The following is a 25181-nucleotide window of genomic DNA, read 5'->3' as shown; positions in this document are numbered from 1 at the left end:
TGGCCATCATTAAAAAGTGTACAAATTTTAACAAATGCTGGAGAGGGTGTGGAGAAAAGGGAACCCTCCTACACTGTTGGTGGGAACGTAAGTTGGTGCAGCCACTATGGAAAACAGTATGGAGGTTCATCAGAAAACCGAAAAAGAATTACCATATGGTCCAGCAATCCCACTCCAGGGCATATACCCAGACAAGACTATAATTCAAAGAGATAGGGAATTCCCTGGTGGTCCAGTGGTTAGGACTCCGTGCTTTCACTGCCGAGAGCCCAGGTTCAATCCCTGGTCGGGGAACTAAGATCCTGCAAGGTGCATGGCATTGCAAAAACAAACAAAAAACAAAAAGATACATGCACCCCTATGTTCATAGCAGCACTGTTCACAATAGCCAAGACATGGAAACAACCTAAATGTCCACTGACAGATGGATAAAGAAGATGTACCTATATACAATAGAATACTGCTCAGCCATAAAAAAGAATGAAATAATGCCATTTGCAGCAACATGGATGGAACTAGAGATTATCATACTAAGTGAAGTAAGTCAGAAAAAAAAAGACAAATACCATATAATATCACTTATATGTGGAATCTAAAATATAACACAAATGAACTTATGTATGAAACAAAGACTCACAGACATAGAGAACAGACTTGTGGTTGCCAAGGGGGAGGGAAGGTGGAGGGAGGAGTGGAGTGGAAGTTTGGGGTTAGCAGATGCAAACTATTATATACAGAATGGATAAACAACGAGGTCCTACTGTATAATACAGGGAACTATATTCAATATCCTGTGATAAACTATAATGGAAAAGAATAAAAAAGAATGTATATATATGTATAACAAATCACTTTGCTGTACAGCAGAAATTAACACAACATTGTAAATCAACTATACTTCAATTTGAAAAAATAGATAAAATACACTAACATTTTGCCACATATACCTTTTTTTTTCTTTTTTTAGAGGCTTTACAGGTACAGTTGAAACTGATTCTTGTTCTCATCCTATTCCTGCCCTTTCCTCCATAGAAGCAAGCATATATCCTTTCTGTTCATGTGTTTATTTAAACAATGTACAGAGCAATAAAAGAGTTGAACACTTTCAAAATTTTATTATTCAGTAACATTCATATATAAACATGTATTATGCATCAATCTGTAGAGATAATCTTACAACATTTAATTTTATGTGTTGGAGTCTGCTAAACTTGGTTGTATTACTGCAGTGCAAAGGTCATTCTGTATACCAGACAATGAACACCTACCAGGTTGCCAAAACATTACCACTGGTACATTGAGATGGAGTAGAAAGGGTGCATCTTAAAGACCGAGCACAGGGCAGCCACAACAGAAGAAGAGTTACTGAGGTAAATTTGTGTCCCTCTTCAGGGAGGTCCCAGGATATTGAAATTAAGGAAGGCATCCCTCAGCCTACTATCTGTTGATTTTCTCCAGTTATGGAGAATGCAGCCTTACTACTTTAACCTGGTTCACGCCCTCATGGAGACAGTTAAAGCAAAACAGTAAGTTTTGCTGCAGATTTCAGGGTCACAGGGAAGCGGAGATAACTACCAGTGATAAGGCTAAGTTTTCTTTAAGTGGAAAAATGAATCATAACCTCCACAAATGGGGCACTGAAAACCAACATTTCACAATTGAACTTGTAAGGGATTCACTTCATCAGTTCCTTTTTGCAAAAGATACCATCAAAGGTATTTTTTTTGGACATTCTTATGGAGTGGTTTTTCCTACAGCTGCAGAAAGTCTCCAACATGCCCATTTTCCATCAGCATGAGGCTCTGCCTCACTTCTATTATGCAGTCCAGAGATTCCTAATGTATACATTTCCTGGTATTGATTGGACACTGTTGAAAAGATTGACCTGCCTCTGGAATAGTGGCCTCCAGATCTCCCAGATACCCCACCATGTGACTTTTTGTGAGGATGTGTCAAGAACCACTGTGTTTGTACCACTTCTTCCTTGTAGCCTTGAGGGACTATGTTTTGGCTATGAACAGCAATGTTACAAAGGGTCTGAGTGAAACGGGCTATAGGAATGATGTGTGCCTTGTGACAAGAAAGGTGTATATTGAGCATTTGTAAGATTATTGAAATATCTCTCACGATTTCTTTGCAGATTGCTTATTGACCACAACCCAGTTTCCAAGTAATACGTTTTTTAAAGCATTCAGTTGTTATTTGAAATAATGTTTTTTGAGGATATTCTACATGCAATAAAATGTACAGATTTTAAGTTTGATGACAAACACTACCTCAATAAAAATATGAAGCACTTTCATTACTCCAGAAGGTTTTCTCATGCCCTTTTCCAGTCAGTAGTCCTTCCCCTAGGAACCTCTGATCTGTTTTCCGTCACTGTAGACCATTGGCAATTCTAGAACTTCATATAAATGGAATCATTTGGCATATAATCTTGTGTGTGGCTTTTTTCGCTCATCACATTTTTCAGATTCATCCATGTTATGGTATGTATCACTAGTTCACTTTTTTCATTCATTCAATTTTTTTTTAACATCTTTATTGGAGTATAATTGCTTTACAATGGTGTGTTAGTTTCTGCTTTATAACTAAGTGAATCAGCTATACATATACATATATCCCCATATCTCTTCCCTCTTGCGTCTCCCTCCCTCCCACCCTTGCTATCCTACCCTTCTAGGTGGTCACAAAGCACCGAGCTTATCTCCCTATGCTATACGGCTGCTTCCCACTAGCTATCTGTTTTACATTTGGTAGTGTATATATGTCCATGCCACTCTCTCACTTTGTCACAGCTTACCCTTCCCCCTCCCCGTATCCTCAAGTCCATTCTCTAGTAGGTCTGCATCTTTATTCCCGTCTTGCCCCTAGGTTCTTCACGAACATTTTTTTTTTTTAGAGTCTATATATTTGTGTTAGCATATGGTATTTGTTTTTCTCTTTCTGACTTCACTCTGTATGACAGACTCTAGGTCCATCCACCTCACTACAAATAACTCAATTTTGTTTCTTTTTATGGCTGAGCAATATTCCATTGTATATATGTGCCACATCTTCTTTATCCATTCATCTGTTGATGGACACTTAGGTTGCTTCCATGTCCTGGCTATTGTAAACAGAGCTGCAATGATCATTGTGGTACATGACTCTTTTTGAATTATGGTTTTCTCAGGGTATATGCCCAGTAGTGGGATTGCTGGGTCGTATGGTACTTCTATTTTTAGTTTAAGGAACCTCCATACTGTTCTCCATAGTGGCTGTATCAATTTACATTCCCACCAACAGTGCAAGAGGGTTCCCTTTTCTCCACACCCTCTCCAGCATTTATTGTTTGTAGATTTTTTGATGGCCATTCTGACCGGTGTGAGGTGATATCTCATTGTACTTTTGATTTGCATTTCTCTAATGATTTAATGATGTTGAGCATCCTTTCATGTGTTTGTTGGCAATCTGTATATCTTCTTTGAAGAAATGTCTATTTAGGTCTTCTGCCCATTTTTGGATTGGGTTGTTTGTTTTTTTGATATTGAGCTGCATGAGCTGCTTGTAAATTTTGGAGATTAATCCTTTGTCAGTTGCTTCATTTGCAAATATTTTCTTGCATTCTGAGGGTTGTCTTTTCGTCTTGTTTATGGTTTCCTTTGCTGTGCAAAAGCTTTTAAGTTTCATTAGGTCCCATTTGTTTATTTTTGTTTTTATTTCCATTTCTCTAGGAGGTGGGTCAAAAAGGATCTTGCTGTGATTTATGTCATAGAGTGTTCTGCCTGTGTTTTCCTCTAAGAGTTTGATAGTGTCTGGCCTTACATTTCGGTCTTTAATCCATTTTGAGTTTAGTTTTGTGTATGGTGTTAGGGAGTGTTCTAATTTCATTCTTTTACATGTAGCTGTCCAGTTTTCCCAGCACCACTTATTGAAGAGGCTGTCTTTTCTCCACTGTATATTCTTGCCTCCTTTATCAAAGATAAGGTGACCATATGTGTGTGGGTTTATCTCTGGGTGCTTTCTATCCTATTCCATTGATCTATATTTCTGTTTTTGTGCCAGTACCATACTGTCTTCATTATTGTAGCTTTGTAGTATAGTCTGAAGTCAGGGAGCCTGATTCCTCCAGCTCCGTTTTTCTTTCTCAAGATTGCTTTGGCTATTCGGGGTCTTCTGTGTTTCCATACAAATTGTGAAATTTTTTGTTCTAGTTCTGTGAAAAATGCCATTGGTAGTTTGATAGGGATTGCATTGAATCTGTAGATTGCTTTGGATAGTATAGTCATTTTCACAATGTTGATTCTTCCAATCCAGGAACATGGTATATGTCTACATCTGTTTGTATCATCTTTAATTTCTTTCATCAGTGTCTTATAAGTTTCTGCATACAGGTCTTTTGTCTCCTTGGGTAGGTTTATTCCTAGATATTTTATTCTTTTTGTTGCAATGGTAAATGGGAGTGTTTTCTTAATTTCACTTTCAGATTTTTCATCATTAGTATATAGGAATGCAAGAGATTTCTGTGCATTAATTTTGTATCTGGCTACTTTACCAGATTCATTGATGAGCTCTAGTAGTTTTCTGGTAGCATCTTTAGGATTCTCTATGTATAGTATGTCATCTGCAAACAGTGACAGCTTTACTTCTTCTTTTCCAATTTGGATTCCTTTTATTTCTTTTTATTCTCTGATTGCTGTGGCTAAAACTTCCAAAACTATGTTGAATAATAGTGGTGAGAGTGGGCAACCTTGTCTTGTTCCTGATCTTAGTGGAAATGGTTTCAGTTTTTCACCATTGAGGACGATGTTGGCTGTGGTTTTGTCATATATGGCCTTTATTATGTTGAGGAAAGTTCCCTCTATGCCTACTTTCTGGAGGGTTTTTATCATAAATGGGTGTTGAATTTTGTCGAAAGCTTTCTCTGCATCTATTGAGATGATCATATGGTTTTTCTCCTTCAATTTGTTAATATGGTGTATCACATTGATTGATTTGCATATATTGAAGAATCCTTGCCTTCCTGGGATAAACCCCACTTGATCATGGTGTATGATCCTTTTAATGTGCTGTTGGATTCTGTTTGCTAGTATTTTGTTGAGGATTTTTGCATCTATGTTGATCAGTGATACTGGCCTGTAGTTTTCTTTCTTTGTGACATCTTTGTCTGGTTTTGCTATCAGGGTGGTGGTGGCCTCATAGAATGAGTTTGGGAGTGTTCCTCCCTCTGCTATATTTTGGAAGAGTTTGAGAAGGATAGGTGTTAGCTCTTCTCTAAATGTTTGATAGAATTCGCCTGTGAAGCCGTCTGGTCCTGGGCTTTTGTTTGTTGGAAGATTTTTAATCACAGTTTCAATTTCAGTGCTTGCGATTGGTCTGTTTATATTTTCTATTTCTTCCTGGTTCAGTCTCGAGAGGTTGTGCTTTTCTAAGAAATTGTCCATTTCTACCAGGTTGTCCATTTTATTGGCATATAGTTGCTTGTTCAATTATTTTTGAATCACTCTATATATTATTTAATGTCTCTTAAATTTTGTATAAATGCTTTAATATCGTACCTTTATAAATTTTTGATATCTAACTCATTAATTTATATACAATATTATGTTTTAAGAATATACTACAATTTTAAAATTCCACTTCCTTATTTATGGACATTTAAGATTTTCTCATTTTTCCTCATTTTAAACAATGCTGCTACAAACATCATTGGGCACTTGAGGAAAAGTTTCTCTAAGGTATATATCTAAAAGCAGAATTGCCGATTTATAGAATGTGTGTGTGTCTTAACTAGGTATTGCCGTATTGCTCTCCAAAGCTGTAACAGTTTACTTCATTGCCAGTAAAGATCTCTGTATCTCCAAATCCTCACCAACACTTGGTATTGCCTGATTTAAAAATTTTTGCTGGTGGTGGTGTGAAATCTGGTGGTGTGAAATGGTATCTCATCATTAATTCATTTTGCATTTCCTTGACTATGTTTCTTACCAATTCAGTAGACTTTTATTTATTTATTTATTTATTTATTTTATTTTTGGCTGTGTTAGGTCTTCGTTTCTGTGCGAGGGCTTTCTCTAGTTGCGGTGAGCCGGGGCCACTCCTCATCGCGGTGCATGGGCCTCTCACTATCGTGGCCTCTCTTGTTGCGGAGCACAGGCTCCAGACGCGCAGGCTCAGTAGTTGTGGCTCACGGGCCCAGTTGCTCCACGGCATGTGGGATCTTCCCAGACCAGGGCTCGAACCCGTGTCCCCTGCATTGGCAGGCAGATTCTCAACCACTGCGCCACCAGGGAAGCCCTCAGTAGACTTTTAGATGTCCTCTTTAACTGCTTGTTCATCTCTTTTGCCCACTGTTTTAAAAATAGCATTATTTGTCTCTTACTGATTTACAGTAATCTTTATATATTCTAGATATTAATCCCTTAATGATTACATGTGTTGCTGATATCTTTCTAGTCAGTGAATTTATCTTTTAACCATGATTTTGATGATTTGTCTAGAGATTACATTTTTAATGTCATTACATTTGTCAAAGTTCCCCTTATGGTTTGTATATTTTATATCTTAATCAAGAAAACCTTGAGATTATAAAGGTATTCCATGCTTTTATCCAAAAAATTCAAAGTTTTGCTCTTTACATTTAGGTCTCTTATCTGCAATTGATTTTTGTGGAGGTAGAAATCTAATTTTTTTCCCGTTTGAAAAGTCATTTGTCCCAAAACTGTTTATTCACTAATCCATTCTTTTTCTTTTGTCACTCAATTTCCTTTATTTACGTATGCATATATTTCTTGTTTCTCTATTCTGTGTAATCTGTCTCTTCTTACACCAATGCCCTATTGTTTTTTTGTTTTTGTTTTTTTTATTTTTTTAATGCTATTCTTGTCTGCTTACATTCTTTTTATTTATGTATGTATGTATGTATGGCTTTGTTGGGTCTTCGTTTCTGTGCGAGGGCTTTCTCTAGTTGTGGCAAGCTGGGGCCACTCTTCATCGCGGTGCGGGGGCCACTCTTCATCGCGGTGCGCGGGCCTCTCACTATTGCGGCCTCTTGTTGCCGAGCACAGGCTCCAGACGCGCAGGCTCGGTAATAATTGTGGCTCACGGGCCGAGTTGCTCCGCAGCATGTGGGATCTTCCCAGACCAAGGCTCGAACCCGCGTCCCCTGCATTGGCAGGCAGATTCTCAACCACTGCACCACCAGGGAAGCCCTGCCCTATTGTTTTTAACGTCTTGATATATCTGGTAAAAATAGCCCCCCTTCTTCTTCAAAATTCTTTTTTCTTCCTTCAGAATTATCTTGACTCTTCTTAATCCTTTACTGCTCTTTGTGAATTTTAGGGTCAGCTTGTTCATTCCATAAGAAACATATAACAATAAAAAAGTTGTCTCAAGGTTTTGTTTCAAATTGCAATGAATTTATAGATTAATTTGGAAAGAAGTGGCATTAAATGGCTTTGAATCTTACTGTCTATATGTATTTCTCTATTTAGGTCCTTTTTATGTCCTTCAGTAAAGTTTTATACTTTTCTCCCTAAAGGTTCTTTTTTTAAAACAGTTTTATTGAGGTGTAATTTACATACCATAAACTTCACCCCACTCTAAAATTCTTGCATATATGTTGTTAGATTTATTACTAGGTACCTTTTAGTTTTTATCATGAGGTACCTTACAGTTATTGTGAATAGCATCTTCGCTTTCTAAAATTTTTGTAACTGGACTTTATATTTATTTTTAAAGGATTTGGGGACTTTTTATTTTCTATCACGAAATAGGATAGGAGGTAACCCTCATTGCAACATATGATGGTAATGAAAAGGAGATCTAGAAGCCCAGTCCCAGGAGTCTGAAGCAGATAAAAGGGTGACAAGGAACCCTCCAAATCTGAGACTTGTTTCTAAGTGTTCACACCAGCAGAAAGGAGGCCTGTTTTCAACCCCTCCCTTCACATTCAGTTTATAGTTGACACCACTCTATTTGTACATTCAAGCATTCATTCACTTATTCATATTCTTTTGAATTAAAATATGGGGTTCTTGCTGTATACTAAGATCTGTGCTAGGCATTTGGGATTAAATTTTTTAACTTGTAAAATTAGATTTTACAAAAGAGTGTTGTGAGAAGGACACAAAAAAGGCTAGTTGGCTAACTTCTCAACGAGGCTATCCAAAGAATGTAGCACTTTACAAAGTTCTTTCACATATATTTTTGTATTTAGTCATCATATCAATCCTTAATCATTTTTATAGATAGTGAAGGTTAAGTAACTTTGAGTGGTATGGTTTTTGACAAAAAATAAGATTTAACTATAAAATGACATGATTAAGTTTTTATTGCTTATAAATTGCCTCTGATTTTTATTCCTTTTGTGTACAGCTCATAATCATTTATTTTTTTTTGTTTTGTTTTGGGTTTTGTTTTGGGTTTTTTTACGGAAACATTTAATTAAAGACAATATAGAGTAAACATAATGTCTTAAGATCATAATCATTTATAGTTAGTCTTCTTTGAGCACTGTATAGAAGGGCATTGTATAAAGAGATACCTGTCTCCATATTTTACAAAAGAATACTGTATGAAAACCACTAAGAAGGCAGTGACTAAACTCCAAATGTGTATTTCCTCTTCCTAACACCAAGACAGCCATCTTAGTTTGTAGGTAGCCCGTGTGCATTGTTACTTGTTAATGATAAGTGAAAGCTTCTGATAGGCAAACTCTGAGAAATTTATATGGGACAGAAATTGAAGACATAAAGGAAATCTGCAGTGATTAACTCAACAGTGACTTAAATTTTTACTCTTAGAATTACTTTTCATTTCAATTTCAAGGATGTTCTCTTCAAGATTCTGGTCACTTGGTCTTACTTTTTACATCCTTCCAGACACACTGGAATGTATTAAAAGGTTATGGCATCTATACAAGGTTAATAATCTGAAGCTTTTCTTCAGTTTGTAGTCTAGGATTTGGAATATGATCCTCATGAAAGCCAGAAAATACTTTTTCTTCACTAGAAAAGTTTCAGAGAGGAAATATTACTCAAACTAAACAGATTTAGTAAATAAAGCTGAAATTGGCATTTCTCCCATGTATGAATAAAAAAGTCATTTAATTTTTTTCATTTTATTTTAGTCACTGTATATATGCCTTGTTTCCTGGGTCCACGGGAAGCATGAGCCTGTTGGGACTTGGGACAAGAAGAAAACAAGACATCTTCACAAGGAAAACCAGACACTAACAAAAAGTATCCCAAAGTCTGAAGAGATAAAACTCAAACATGACCGACAGAGGACTTAGGGATCCTCCAGAGGGTAAGACTAGTTTGTACAGCACTAGGTTTGTGCTGTAGGAAACTAGGGCTGTGCTAGAGAGAAAGTCTCTGGTGACTAAAACTGAAGTTTGGAAGTAAAAAAGAAATTAACTTAATTGCTTAATTTGTTATGATTCTTATTCTTTGATATTTACCGAATTTTACCATAATACCAGACCCTAATTATGAAAAAGAGTTATGTTTTAGAGACTCCCACAGTAGGAACCTATAGTATTGGAAAAATTACAATGCATCTTAAAAAAAGATGGTAGACAGATCTTTAGAGTTATATTTTTAAAAATCAAGTAAGCTCTATGCTATATATTTAGAGGGGGATCTTTCAATTATAAGGAAAGATGAAATTTAAATTCTTCATCCTACTTACATGTGTGTGTGTGTGTGTGTGTGTGTGTGTGTGTATGTGATATAACATAGGCAAAATATGAAGTAGGTTTTTCAGAAGAGAAGGGCATATTTAAATATTTTATTAAGGATATTTTTAAATATATGAAAGTAGAACAGTATAATGAAGTCCCATGTACTCAAAATCTAACTTCAACTTTTACCTACATAATGGTACTCTTGTTGCCTGCCTTGGAATATTTAAATGCAAATCCAAGACATTATATCATTTTATTTGTCAGTACTTTAGTTTACATCTCTTAAAGATAGATTTAAAAAAAAAAAAGAACCAAAATAGCATTATCACACCTAAAAAATAAATTAATAGTTATTCCATGCTGTCATCATATATACAGCCAGTATTCACATTTCCCCAATTGTCTCATAATTTTTTTTTTCTTCACAGTTGGGTTTTTTAATTCTTTTTTCTTTACATTTGGGCCACATACTGCATTTGATTGATGTATCTTTTTGGTTGCTCTTTTTTTTTTTAAGCTTTATTATGGAAAATTTCAAACATATATAAAAGTAGAGCAAGGAAATGAATCTCATGTACCCATCAAACAGCTTCATCTGCTGTCAACATATGGCTAATGTGGTTTCATTTATACTCCCTTACTTCTCCTTACCCCCCTATCATTGAATTGAAGCAAATTCTAGGTGTCACATAATTTTAGCCATAAATACTTGAACACTTATCTCTAAATGATAAGGATTTCTTTGTAAAAACATTATCACAATACCTTTATCATAACTAGAAGATGAACAATAATTCCTGAGTCTCATCAAATATCTGGTGTTCAAATTTTTCTGATTATCTCATAAATATTTCTTTAACAACTGGTTTGCGGGACAGTGAATCTAAACAGTGTGGTCCACACATTGTTGATGTATTCAAGTATCTCTTAATCAATAGGTTACTCCTCCTTTTTTTTTTTTCTTGCCATTTATTTTTATTTCTTGCTGTTATTAAAGAAACAAAGTCTTTTGTCCCTTAGAATTTCCCTCATTGTGGGTTTTGCTGATTACATTCCTGAGGCATAATTTAATGTATCCCTCTATCCCTGTGTTTCTTGGAAACTGGTAGTTAGCTCTAGAAGCTTGATCAGATTCAGATTCAGTTTGGCAAGAATACTTCATAAGTGGTACGGTGTACTTCCTATTGCATTGAATTCGGGAGGTTAGTAATGTCTGGTTTTCCTTCTTTTTGTGGTGTTAAGATTGATCAGTGGGTTCAGCAGTTGTCAGTCTCATTCACCTCGTTCATAAAATTCCTCATCAGCCTTTTGCATAATGGTTTTAGTTGCTATTGATGATTATTGCCTAGGTCTGTTATTTCATTAGGGAAGAGGATGTATTGAATACTACCAAAAATTGGTTTGTCATTCAAAATAGTTTTACATTCATATTATTTGTTAGATTAACATGATAGTGAATTTGTTTAATCAGTCACCTTTAGTGAAAGTCAAGAGAAATAATGTTTAGGAAGAGTGCCTCATAAGCCATAAAAATCTACATAAATATTTCTATTAATCAGGGACCTTGTTAAAATACAAAAATATAGGGAAATTTTTTTAATAAAAATTATAAATTTTTATCTCAATAGACCCTCAAAAGGATTTGGAAAGTGATCCATCAATAAATTGTCAGGCACAGGAGACTACAGTCACAGCAAGTACCACTGAAGAAGCTCAGACCCCAAACCCTGCCTCTGGTCTTAACAAAGACCACCAAGAGGTAGAATCAGTTGGTCCAGGAAGTACAGATACAGATGATCAATCAGAAGGTCCAGGAAGTACAAATACAGATGATCAATCAGAAGGTCCAGGAAGTACAAATACAGATGATCAGTCAGAATGTCCAGGAAGTACAAATACAGATGATCAATCAGAATGTCCAGGAAGTACAAATACAGATGATCAATCAGAATGTCCAGGAAGTACAAATACAGATGATCAATCAGAATGTCCAGGAAGTACAAATACAGATGATCAATCAGAAATTCCAGATGAAACAGATTATAGGAAATATCCAAAGGATACAGAAGGTGAGAACAGCCACAGTTTCCAGGGTGGTGAACAAGGGCATCAACTCCCTTCAGAAAGTCTCGGTGAAGACCTCTTGGATCCAGAACCCAACTGTTCTCCAAGTGACAAGGTGGGAAGAACAGACGCACACTTAGTGAGCAGCTCTGCAGCCCTCCCTGAGCATGTGAGCGACAGACCCGGAGCTTTGCAGGAGCCACCTGTCCTTGACCCTCAGGATGCCCAGAGTCCTGAGCATTCCAGTACAGGGCTGGAGAGCCAGGACATGCTGAGGAAGCGGCTGCTGGCACCAGGTGAGAGAACCCCTGAGCTTGTCCTGTTTTGTACTGTTCTTTTCAGAGAACTTCTCTTTCCTTCATAGGATTAAGGCCTTTGCACCTTGCCCAAAGTCACATAAAGAGATATAACTGAGTTGAGATTAGAATGAGGTTTCTCATCTCCTAAACTAGCTCATTCCACTACATTAAGTTGCTTCCCACACATAAGCTGCATTTTTTAACAGTCTTTATTTATTTACTGTCTGTATGAATCCAGTATGATTTTTTTTAAAGGCATGACTTCTAAAAAATTTACCTCTGGCTTTTTCTTTATTTCTAATGAGCATATCTTCACTTTTACTTTTTAAAATCTTTTACTTTGGGGGAAACTAAATGCTACATAAATCAAGAGATAGGTATATTTAAAAACCAACATCAGTGGTATAGGACCCTTAACTCGGTCATCTTTCAGTTTTATAGGACTTTAAGCAAATTACTTAATTTTTCTATACCTGATTTTCCCCACTTGTATATTAAGGAGAACAGCATCGTATCATTCCTTACAAAGATAATAGTTGGAATGTGCAAAGTCTTTACACTGGAACTCAAGAGATGTGGATTCTAGTTGTGGCCCTACCACTTCCTAACTTGGGTGAACTTAAGCAAATCTAACTTCCTGGTACTTCAGTTTCCTATTTGCAGACTGAAGAAGTAGGACAAGATGCTATCCAGCTGGTCTCTTCCAGCTTTTTTTACCTTCTGTGATTTTATGGATTTGGACTGTGTGGATTTGTATTTTATAAGTACTCTGAAAGCTCAGTCTGAAATGCCTATTTGCCAGAGCAAAGAAATATAAAATATAAGACATTCTGTTCATCAGGGACTTGACTAAGGGCTAGAATTCCATGTTTCACCATAAGTCAATGGCTGATCTCAAATATATGAAGTCTGTAACTTCAGTGAAGACAAGGGCTGTGTCTCTCTCATTTATTGTGTTTCTGTGGCACTTGGCAGAGAGAAGTGACTTTATGAATATTTGTTAAATGAATGAGTGGCTATGATTTGTATGGACCATTATCTGCCATCAGAATTTCACCGGTATGCAGGTTCACTGAGCAGAGGAAGAAAATACTGTTTTAAAAATGCAGTTTATGTGTGGGAAGCAACATGATATAATGGATTGAGCTAATCTAGGAGATGAGGAACCTCATTCTAATCTCAGCTTGGCCATATCTCTTTATGTGACCTTGGGCAAAGCCCTTAACATCCCTGGACCTTTTGTCACAATAGGTGATCATTAAAGATCCTTTCAGTCCTTAAATTCTGTGACATGATATTTTAAAAACCCGTGTTTTGGTGTGATATGACTAAATGAACTGTCGTTTATAGGTGAAGATGACTCTACTTCTTTATGTTAATAGAGTATGCTATTTGAGTTATTTCTCCAGTAAGGGTTATGGGCAATAGTCAGCTTTCATTGTTATATGAGGTACCTGGCTGGGGTCAAGCACACATCTAGACTCGAGTGACTTAGCTCAAAGTCTACAAAATACTGCCCTCCTTTTCACCCATGCATTTTATGATTGGTGTCTCACCCCACACCTACATTTTTATATAGTTCATAAATTTTCTTAACCTTGTATTCCTTGCTTTGTATACCTCATTCACTAAGTTTCAAGCTTGCTTTTGTAAGCTATTTTGCAAAGGTAAGCTATTACTGTACAGTAATCTCTCCTGTCTCTAAACTTAATGTCTCTGTTATTTGTATATTAGGGGGTCTTGAGGAGCCTTTTGAGATGTGAACACTGGAATTAGAGCATCATTGCCCTGTGATGTTGAGTCTTGTGTACAATATTTCTTAAATCCCTTCTTAAATCACGTGTTAGATAGGTTTGGCTGCAATATTAGGATGCTTGTTTCTTTGTCCTTGATGTAAGAGCCAGTGAAGAATTGTGGATGTAGCAACAGTATCCTTAAGTGAATTTCACAGCATTTCATTTTATTCTAAGTAGAATAAAGGTAATGGTGAGCCTAAAGGAAAAGACAGGAAGTTAGCTTTGTATAAAACAAAATTTTATAAAGTATGGAAATCCTGTCAGGTAATTCTTTGCTTTGGTAAGAGGTATAAAGGTATACACACTCTCATTAGTGTGCTGTCTAAAAATAATGTTCCTTTTTTTTTTTTCCCAGAGGTTGAGAGACATCAACAAGAAACACAAAAATTGGAAGGAAACGAAGAGAATGCACAGGATACCATAAGAAGGATTAATAAAAAGGATTTTCTGAGCTATGGTGAGAACAAAACTGGTCTTGTAGTGTAACTGTAGTGATTCACATTCAGAAATCCTCAGAGAAGTGCCTAGAAAACTAGCAGATTTAAATAGTTTTAACATTGTTTTAATATTTTTTTTAATGTTTGATAGTAATATTAGAATAGAGCAATAGAGTTCTGGGGATTTTTCCCTTAGGGGTGGCGGCCAATATTTTGCCATCCTTAACAAAATGGGAATTCCCACTGGAGGAAGGGCTTTTCATAAACAAGAAACTAAACTGATTTTTTTTAATTGAAGTAAAGTTGATTTACAGTATTGTGTTAGTTTAAGGTGGACAGCAAAGTGATTCAGTTATATATGTATATTTTTTTCAGATTATTTTCCATTATAGGCTATTATAAGATATATGAATATAGTTCCCTGTTAAAGCTGTCTTTTCAATGAAAAAGAAAGTATTAACTTCTCAAATGGCATTTTTACATTTTGACTGTTTAGGAAAAAATGACCTATCTACAGGTAGGTAGTAGATATTTTTGAGACGGTAGAAGAATATACTGATAGTTTATTTCTAAATCACATCAGTAGTTATAGCAAAAAATATATAAACTTAGATTTTACCTTTTTTTTTTTTTTTAAATTTTATTTATTTATTTATTTATGGCTGTGTTGGGTCTTCGTTTCTGTGCGAGGGCTTTCTCTAGTTGTGGCAAGCGGGGACCACTCTTCATCGCCGTGCGCGGGCCTCTCACTATCGCGGCCTCTCTTGTTGCGGAGCACAAGCTCCAGACGCGCAGGCTCAGTAGTTGTGGCTCACGGGCCCGGTTGCTCCACGGCATGTGGGATCTTCCCAGACCAGGGCTTGAACCCGTGTCCCCTGCATTAGCAGGCAGATTCTTAACCACTGCGCCACCAGGGAAGCCCTTAGATTTTACCTTTTAACAAAGATGTTGTTATCTTCAAATTTCTTCTTAAGAAATTAAAGAAAAAGTATTTCCAGTAGATTTCAACAGCTGAAAGTTTAAAGGACTTAGGCAAAAGAAGCTCACCGCAGGCCAGTAAAATCTGACAGCGTATCTGCCTCTTTTCAGTTTACCACAGGCTTTATTTCTGACTCACATTCTCTCTAATTTTGTCTTTTATTTTCTCTTTCTCTGATAGGCTCCATCTTTCTTGGCTCCCTGGTTCTGACTCTTGTTTTGCTAAGTTCTGTTAATAGCTATTATTCCTCTCCGGCCCAGCAAGTGCCCAAAAATCCAGCTTTGGAGGCCTTCTTGGTTCATTTCAGCCATTTGGAGGATAAATTTCCAGGCCAGAGTTCCTTTCTGTGGCAGAGAGGACGTAAGTTTCTCCAGAAGCACCTCAATGCTTCACACCCCACTGAGCCAGCCACCATCATATTTACAGCAGCTCGAGAGGGAAGAGAGACCCTGAAGTGCCTCAGCCACCACGTTGCGGATGCCTACACGTCCGCCCAGAAAGTCTCTGCCATTCAGATTGATGGAGCTGGAAAAACCTTTCAGGACAGTGATGCGGTCAAGCATTCAGTTGACGAGGAGCTGAGCTCTGGGTTTGAGAAGGGCCAGAAGGCTGCTGTGGTCCACCGCTTTGAATCCCTTCCTGCAGGCTCCACCTTGATCTTCTACAAGTACTGTGACCATGAGAACGCTGCCTTTAAAGATGTGGCCCTGGTCCTGACCATCCTACTGGAGGAGGAAACATTAGAAGCAAGTGTCGGCCCAAGGGAAACTGAAGAGAAAGTGCGAGATTTACTTTGGGCGAGGTTTACCAACTCTAACACTCCCAGCTCCTTCAGCCACATGGATTCAGACAAGCTGAGTGGACTGTGGAGCCGTATTTCCCACCTGGTGCTGCCCGTCCAGCCAGTGAGGAGCATAGAGGAGCAGGGCTGCTTTCTATAAGCTAAGCACAGAGTTGGTTATGGTCAGCATGGGTTTATTAAAAAGGCAGTTTAAAAGCCTTCCATTTATATGGAAGGAGGTTGACGAATGTGAGGAAATAATAGCCTGGAAAGCACAAATGAGCTTATTTGAGAAAAGAAATTTTCATTTTTTAATTTTTGTAAAATCTTTCTAATCTAAGCATGACAAAGCTAAAAGTTGACCTGACTTTTTTTCCTTGCCTTTCAGGCAAATCAGGTATATATAACTGAGGAATGTTCTTCAATCCAAAAGTAGAGCAACAGAATCATTACATGGGAAGATAATCTTCTCAGTAACTACAGAGTGATTTTTGTTTTCTTGAGACTCTAAGGAGCCTTTTGGATAGTATTTGGACTCAGATTAAAGCAATTACAATCATAAAACAGTGAAAAATTTTTTAAAAATTTCTATATCACATGTTAAATATTTTTAAAATTCATTTTAATAACCTAGTTGTGGGATTACATCTTATGCTTTTTTGCACTTTTTAATAGTATGAAAAAGGAAATAAGAATTCAGATACTTATTTACCTAAATAGTATATGTAAGGCACTATGTTTTTGTTCCGTTAATGAGCTCTGAGGGAAAAGCAGCTGTGCTCAAGAAATGTTCTTAAAAATTGAAAACAATGGGGGAATTGTTTATAATCACTGCAAATGAAGAAATTCCAACTGGCTGTGTCTTTGCTTCAATTTTCTTGAATGATTTAGAGCAGTGGTTTTCAGGCTGTCTACTGGCACCCCTCCCCTTTGTATCAAAGAAGTTCTGCTTTTTCCCATTTTATATATTGGGCTCCTCCGTAAGATTTAATTGGATTTAATTGGCATAAAGAGTTCCACTGATAATGAAGTTTGAAAATCACTGATTAAGTGAAAAAGCATCTTGGAAGATAGGAAAAAAAATGAAAATATTAAAACTCATGAGTAGGTAGAAAATAAAATACAGGTTTATCAAGAGACATGCTATTTATGAAGAATAAAGACTTAACAGATGAATAGCAGAATGTATAAACTAGTATTTACTAGCATATTTCTATGCTTTTGTTAATCTCTGTTATCATTTCTGTCTCCCCTGAATGGAATTTTATAATTGTCTACAATGAGAGTTTGAGTGCTTTAAGCAGAACAGATTTTAATAACCAGTTGAATCGTAGATTTTTATATAGGTACATTAGCATAACTTTACCATACTGTTTACTTATTATACAGTGATGGAACATTTATCTAATGCAGTTCATTTCTTGACCAGCTAGTTAGAAGTATGATTAGGTTAACAATTAGAAAAATGCAAGAGATGTTATACTTAGTGAGAGGAAGTGGAAATGGTAGATAGATTCTAAGAGGTTTTAACAGCTAGTATTAATTGTTGGACCATGTTCTGTGATCGTAAGAAAGCTTGAGAAAGATGTTTATGGAGACAGTGATTGTTGATTTGCATCTCAACCCCGAAGGCAGAACTTTAGTAAAATGATCTTGACCTAATGAAGGATTTGTCCCATTACATGACATACCTAGGAACTATCACCATGAACCTGGAATATTTCAGTTAGGTTTTGGCCTCTGAAGTCGTGTGACTAAAGTATGGAAGGATTTTCGGAAACAGTAAGAAGATATAGGGGTCTTTGTTGATCCCTAAACAGAGAGCATAAAGACATGGGGGAAAGAATCTATTTGAAAGTGTTTGTCACAGGAGAAACAGATCTGTTCTAACCAAGACCTGACATTGTGCTCAATTGAGCGTAAGGCCATACCTAAAGGAACTGTTTTCATTTGGGACTTTGTGAAGGACTTTCCCGCTAGATTTGAGGAGAGACCTTCCTGAACAAAAAGTTAAAGCATAGTGAATATAATATCAATCCAATTTAAAATCAGCGGAAATTGAAGAAAAATCTATATGTCATATTCAATATTTTTTGATATTTCTAGATCTCAGATGCTAGCATTACATCACACAAAACCATTGGTGCCTTGTAGAACTGGTGCCTGCCGACCTGTGCTACCTCAGATTTATAAAGAACCAGTATGAAGTATGCACATCTAATCTGTCAGTGACTCAGATCACAGCTGAGACAAAGACTGTTTCATCTTTCAGTTGAATATGGTTTTTCATCATTTCCTTTCAGTATAATTTAGAAAATATTTCCAAATGTCACAATTTTTATTTTTACTGTTCAGCCTTTGTTAAAAAAACATGTCTCCTTCCATGTATAAGTGCAATCAACTGCAACTGTTGTCAGTTTTCTGTCCACTATTTCAAAAATCATTTTTAAAAGAAGCAGTATATTAGCTCTGTGTCCTCATGAATAAAATGATTATTCTTAAAGCATAAAACTTTATATTTTTTAAATGTACAAATGAAATCTATTACCTAATGTACGCTTAGGTTAATTTCTATTCAATTGTACCTATTTTTTACATTTTTCAAGTTTCTAAATTTTCTTTTGTGTGTCTAGTAGTTCATCTTTCATTACTATAACAGTTTGCTTGTTTGACTTAGAACAATGCCTTGTGGGCATGTGACATGATATATGATACCCAAACATCACCATTTAATTATTATCATAGAACAACTCTAATTGTTATATATTAATATAAATCACTTCTTGAGTGATACCAGAATTCTAGAACCAACTGGTAGAATTATAAACTGTCTCTCGACTTGAGATTTTTCCCCCTGTGGGGTAAATTTTAGGTTTCCCAGTTAGTTCCCAAGGGTTGGCAGAGGAGTTCCAGGGGATTCATATAACTAAAGGTAGCAATGCTGTTGTTTCTACTTCTAATTTTTAAATCAATAAAGTCATTTAAATATATTTCATTTGAAAGCTGCCAAGCTTATGTGGTAAGGTTCAGCAGGCCTGTGACCCACCATCCTCCAGGTAATGACACAGTTGAACAGTGTTAGCAGCTGAGGTGGTTTTGACCCTTTCACAGTTTTTGTTTGTTTTATACAAGAAACATAAGGAGCATTGATGATAAAATATAACAAATTCAGCATGTAAAAGTGATACTAATTCAGCAAGATGATCTTCACCGGGACTATGTTTGCATACATCTGACCAGTTTTTATGCAGCATAGTCAGGTGTCTAGTACTTACTTCAAAAACTAATGTTAAGTAGAAGATATAATCATTATAGCCGATTATCATTTACTGGGAATAAAGCTTATATCCATACACAGTTTATTTGTAGAGAAGTACTTTCAAATAGGAACATGATACCTTTTTTCTTTTATCATCTGAAAATAAAACATAACAATTATAAAAATAAACCAAGACATCTTTGTAAAGCCCTCAATATGTCATTTTATAAATGCAGTTTTTAATCTGCTTTTCCTGTTGAATGTATGGTTAAATATTAATCTTCATTTTAATATTTTGTCCACCAATCTGAGCATAATATATTTCATTTTGAAATTTGTTGAAAAGTTATAGTGGTTCTGTTTTCTGTTGTTTTTGGTTTTTTCAAAAATTAAAGTACCTTGAACACTCTATCACTTGTTCGACGGGAATGTTGATGTTTGTCTTTATATATGTATTGTGAATATTAATGATTATGAATCACTATCATAATCCATAGAAATATGATGAAATGATTATTTTAAAATATTTCTAAGGGTATCTATGAGATTATGAAATACTGAGGCTTATGAGTCACGCGGGAAATACTTGCTATGAATAACAATATATTTGCAAAGAAGGTGTTACCAATTCTAGAGAGAACTAAATTAAGATACCTGTGTAAAACAGTTTTTCCAGATGACTTTAAAATATGCCTTATTCCTATTATGTTAAGTTTTAGGTATTAGGTTGTAAAGTAGCTGATGATGTGGGCCTAAATTTGCCTCATTCAGACTGAGACTGGGCTACTGAAACTCATTTCCAACTAATACACGGCCCTATCAGTTCTGTATATGGCAGTGCTTCTCGACCTGTTTTTAAAAATATATATACAAACTAGTTAAGAGCACTAGCCTTATCCAAAGGGCCTGAGAACACAACCAGTATCCCCTAATCTGTAAATAATTGGCAAAGATATAAATAATTCAGTTTTCAGTGCCTTTCCTTCCAGGATTATATGCTGTGTTTATTTCAACTTGTTTCGATGTCTTTAAAACTCCATAGGTTGGTTCCTATACTGGGAAATGATCTCCCACTTTTCCTCATTGAGGCTTCATAAACTAAATTTGCCCTTGGCTAAGAGCAGTTACCTGAACCAAAAAGAACATTTTTAGACTTTGGAAGCACTGGGCTCAGTAGGTAGGGTAGAGCTGGCAAGAAGATGTGAAGGCCCATGGCAGTTCCAGCCTTCCTTCTCCCTGTGCCCACACTAGCCTCAGCCTTCTCAGCCCAAATCTCCAGGCAGCTGCTTCTGGTTGAGCGGATTACAGGAGATTTAAATCTGTTTGCCATCCCTGTCATAAAAGAAACAGCACATTGACTTTCAAACAACTGCAATTTGCTTTTTTTTTTTTTTTTTACCTAACAAAAAGAAACGGGCTTTGCCAGTATTAATGTCAAAATTCTTGTCATCCCCCTTCTTCCTTAGGTAACCATGACTGTGTTTGCATTTGTTTCTTATAGCTGTTGAAGAATGTGCCTTATTCAAATTAGTTGTGTGGTTTTACGAAAAATAAATCTCCTTAACTTTTCTCCGTTGACTCATTCTTGATTATAGTTCCCCAGATAGCAAGTTTATAGAAATGGGCATATGGTCATTAATGATGGGAAAGGAAACTGCCCTCCTTTGGTAATAAGTTCAAGAGCCAAAGAATCCTGTGCATGTCAGGAGGCACTCGGCCATCAGTTGCAGGCCTCATTTAGCATTCTGCGTGTGCTATTTCTACTTAACGAGGTTTTCTTCAGTAGGAGAGAGAGAGGGCTTGTAAGTAGAGCTCTGGGAATTGCTCCTAACCTAGTGTGCTGATTGGGAATGTGTTAATCTTAAGAGTGGACATCTTTCAGTTGTGTGTCAGGGGTGGGAGAGGACAGAGTGTGTTAAGAATTTCTGCCATGAAATGTTGTCAAACCAGAGTTAGAGCGCAGAAGCACCTGAATACCCATCTCAGCCCCTCACCCACCCTTCTCCCAGCTTTCTGTCCCCACTGTTTGTACCCAACTAAAAACAACAGACCTATCGACATTTTATTGAACAGTTTTCCACCAAATCTGAATTCAGTTTTGAAAATCTGAAAGATTTATTCCTGCAGTTTAGAAAAATAGGAACTCTTGGGAGTCAGCATGTCTTAAATAAGAGCTTTCAGTGGAATGGGCTAAAGTCAAAGGATAAGAGGAGCCTGAAGGCAAAGAACATAGGGTTTTCGGCAACATGATTTTTTTTTTTAATTCATAAACTCACCACTAGAGGATGTTAAGATACTTCTCCAAATATGTTGGAACAGACTTAAGCCTCAATACTGTGAAAACTGATTAATAAGGAAGAGGGGTGCTAGGAGTTATTTAGTTACTGTAGGAATTGTAATTTTAAATAGTATACAGTAAAAATGATGTCAAGTCTGAAGTTGCAGTCTGGGTCATGGAATGTTTGATGCAGAAGCTGACAATGATTCTTTGCTTGACCAAACTTTAGTCAGGCTCCTGAACATTTTTCTAGGCCTATCCGTGTGCTTCTTTGGAAAACATAGTTTTAGCAAGAATCCTGCTAAGTCAATTTAACTAGAACCCCACACCCTCAATATCCTACCCGGTTCCTCATCTTCCAGCATCCCCTAGGTGATGTCTGATCACTCTGGCCTGCCTTCAGTAAGAATTCTGATAGGTCACTTTAGCCAGAACCCCCGTTTCCTTGGTGTTTCCTCTTAGTAGTTTTCCATCCCTGCTCCTTGGTTATAAATTCCTCCTTGCCCAAGCTGTATTTGGAGTTGAACCCAATCTCTCTCCCCACTGTGACATCCCACTGCAGTGGTCCCTATACCTATAATGAGGGTCCTGAATCAAGTCTGCTTACCATTTTTAACACACATCATTGGATATGTTTTTCTTTAACAAAGTAACTTCATCAAGCTAAACTAGGGAATGATCTTAGCTACTGAGTGAAGTCCTTAGCTACTTAAGGAGATCCTGTTTCATATATGTGCAGGGCACACTTTACTGAGGAATCCACCCACATGAGACATGAATTTAGGGCCTGCGGAGGCCCTCATACACACAAGCAGTACAAATGAGACACAAATCGTCTTTTTTGACCTGTAGCCTGACACTTTTTAGGATCCCTCATTTTCTAATATACAAACCAGTACTTAAGATGAACCGTCAACTCTGTAATGCCTTTTATTATCATATTACCTAAGATGCCGTTTTAACATCTTTTTGTAACTCCAAACATGTAACAATAATAGATAGAATAAATTAAAGGGAAATTGAAAAACACAGAGCCATCATCATCACTAATTATTAGAGAAATGCAAATCAAAACTATAATGAGGTACCACCTCACACCAGTCAGAATGGCCGTCATTAAAAAGTCGACAACAAATGCTGGAGAGGGTGTGGAAAAAGGGAACCCTCCTATACTGTTGGTGGGAATCTAAGTTGGTGCAGCCACTATGGAAAACAGTATGGAGGGTCCTCAGAAAACTAAAAATAGAATTACCATATGATCTTGCAATCCCACTCCTGGCCATATACCCAGACAAAATTCTAATTTGAAAAAATACATGCACCCCTATGATCATAGCAGCACTATTCACAATAGCCAAGGCATGGAAACAACCTAAATGTCCATTGACAGATGAATGGGTAAAGAAGATGTGGTATGTATATACAATGGAGGATTACTCGGCCATAAAAAAGAATGAAATAATGCCATTTGCAGTAACATGGATGGACCTAGAGATTATCATACTAAGTGAAGAAAGTCAGAAAGACAAATACCATATGATATCACTTACATGTGGAATGTAAAATATGACACAAATGAACTTATCTGCAAAACAGAAACAGACTCACAAACATAGAGAACAGACTTGTGGTGGCCAAGGGGGTGAGGGAGGGAAGGATTGGGAGTTTGGGGTTAGCAGATGCAAACTATTATATATAGGATGGATAAACAACAAGGTCCTATTGTATAGCACAGGGGACTATATTTAATATCCTGTGATAGACCATAATGGAAAAGAATATGAAGAAGAATATATATATGTATAACTGAATCAATTTGCTGTATAGCAGAAATTAACACAACATTGTAAATCAACTATACTTCAATAAAGTTAAAAAACAAAAATAACGCAAAGCCAAGAGATGCACCTTTGAGGATCAGAAACAGTACAAACAAAGTGCTGAGTGGGGCTAAAGCCATAGGCCTCCTGGGCCTGCATCCAGTCAGGCAGAGGCTCTGGTGTGCCCCATGTGAGGCACACCAGTTTGGTTATATGAGCAAGATGGCTGCTAGGCAAGCCCTGCAAAATTAGTATTATCTACAAAACTTCAGTAACTCTTTTGTTTCAAGCAGCTTTTTAAAAAACATCTTGTTTGAATGCCTCCTATAAGTATGCTACAAGTCAGTTTCATAATTTCTTATACGCCATGTAGTTTGGCTGGAGAAAGATAATTTGAATATGCCCCACTATCTTTCTGATTATAGCCAGTAATTTCAGTACATGATGTGGGGCTATAATTACTCGTCAGACACATTACTGAACAGTGCAAACATATGCTTCTGGTTACTAAATCACCATGTTGGTCTACTGTCAATGATATGGCACAACATTTTATCAATTTTTCGTTCATTTGTTTATGAGTTTCACTGAGAAAGTAAGCTGTATGTAGAATATTCTCCAGGTAAAATCTAGATGAATGGCTTTTAGAAGAATGTCAGTATGCTTACTGGAAACTAACAAAAAAGTAACAAAACAAAAACTTTAGCGACTGCATTTGATTTGAAAATTTAAGTATACAGCAGCAGTCAGAATAAACAGGAGCCACAACAGAAGAGCTGGTGCCATTTTTTACAGTATACTCTTGGTAGGTATAGGAAGAAAAACGATTCTCCCCCTTTTTTTAATTAAAAAATATCACCCCAAATAATCACTACATGTGAACTCGAGGTAATAGTCTTTCTTCCTATAGAGTTGTCTTTAAACTTAATGCCTGGATTAGCAAATTTAAGCAAAGAAGGAAAGCACTTTTTACAAGAGCCATCAGTTCAATGGTTATTATTTAGTGGTGAAAGTCTGGGGCAGGATTACCAAGTGGTTAGCTATTCCAATTACAAAAGAAACAGCATAGATAAGGTGTATATTTCTTCAATCAGATTTTCACCATATTGCTTTCTGAATGATCAGGAATTCTCAGAAATTTCTCAGAAAGCAAGAAAAGCCGAAGCACAGATGAATTCATCATCAATCCAGCATGCTGTCAAAACCGTTAATGTTCTTTTCATATGACTCAATGTCCCTTTGTATTATTAAATAATATTATTTAATAAGAGTTGTTAGCATTTATATTGTACTTCTTTTCTTCATACACTCTGTTCTTTATTACATCTGATTTGTAGGTGTTCTTATACATAATTTTGTAATTATTTCGTCCCCATGATAGTTTGAGGTGGCAAAGTTGACATCTTATTTTTAATGCATCTGTACAAGATGTGAAAAATTCCTAATAAGACTTTTAAAAAAAAGACTCATGGGGCTTCCCTGGTGGCGCAGTGGTTGAGAATCTGCGTGCCAATGCAGGGGGTATGGGTTCGAGCCCTGGTCTGGGAAGATCCCACATGCCGCGTAGCAGCTGGGCCCCGTGGGCCACAATTACTGAGCTTGCGCGTCTGGAGCCTGTGCTCCGCAACAAGAGAGGCCGCGATAGTGAGAGGCCCGCGCACCGCGATGAAGAGTGGCCCCCACTTGCCACAACTAGAGAAAGCCCTAGCACAGAAACGAAGACCCAACGCAGCCGTAAATAATAAATAAAAATTAAAAAAAAAAAAAAAAAAAAGACTCATGACCTAAATGGAAATAA

The 25181-nt window shown here is 36.7% G+C and overlaps 1 protein-coding gene across 4 annotated transcripts in view; it reads left to right on the top strand.

Moving 5' to 3' along the window:
• TOR1AIP2 (torsin 1A interacting protein 2) overlaps window positions 1-20854 on the top strand; it is a 43491-nt gene extending 22637 nt beyond the window's left edge. For all 4 annotated transcript variants that reach the window (XM_036859107.1, XM_036859106.1, XM_036859105.1 and 1 more), the window contains exons 2-5: window positions 9113-9291; window positions 11299-12030; window positions 14185-14286; window positions 15426-20854. In XM_036859107.1, the coding sequence (XP_036715002.1) occupies window positions 9258-9291; window positions 11299-12030; window positions 14185-14286; window positions 15426-16186 (1629 nt within the window). In that variant the 5' untranslated portion in view covers window positions 9113-9257 and the 3' untranslated portion in view covers window positions 16187-20854. The remainder of the gene's footprint in view (window positions 1-9112; window positions 9292-11298; window positions 12031-14184; window positions 14287-15425) is intronic.
• The last annotated feature ends 4327 nt before the right edge of the window (window positions 20855-25181 follow it).

This window comes from Balaenoptera musculus, chromosome 1 (genome assembly GCF_009873245.2).
Source record: "Balaenoptera musculus isolate JJ_BM4_2016_0621 chromosome 1, mBalMus1.pri.v3, whole genome shotgun sequence".
In the NCBI taxonomy this organism is placed as follows: Eukaryota; Metazoa; Chordata; class Mammalia; order Artiodactyla; family Balaenopteridae; genus Balaenoptera; species Balaenoptera musculus.
The sequence above is the reverse complement of the archived record's forward strand: the minus strand, read 5'-3'. Positions and strand labels throughout refer to the sequence as shown.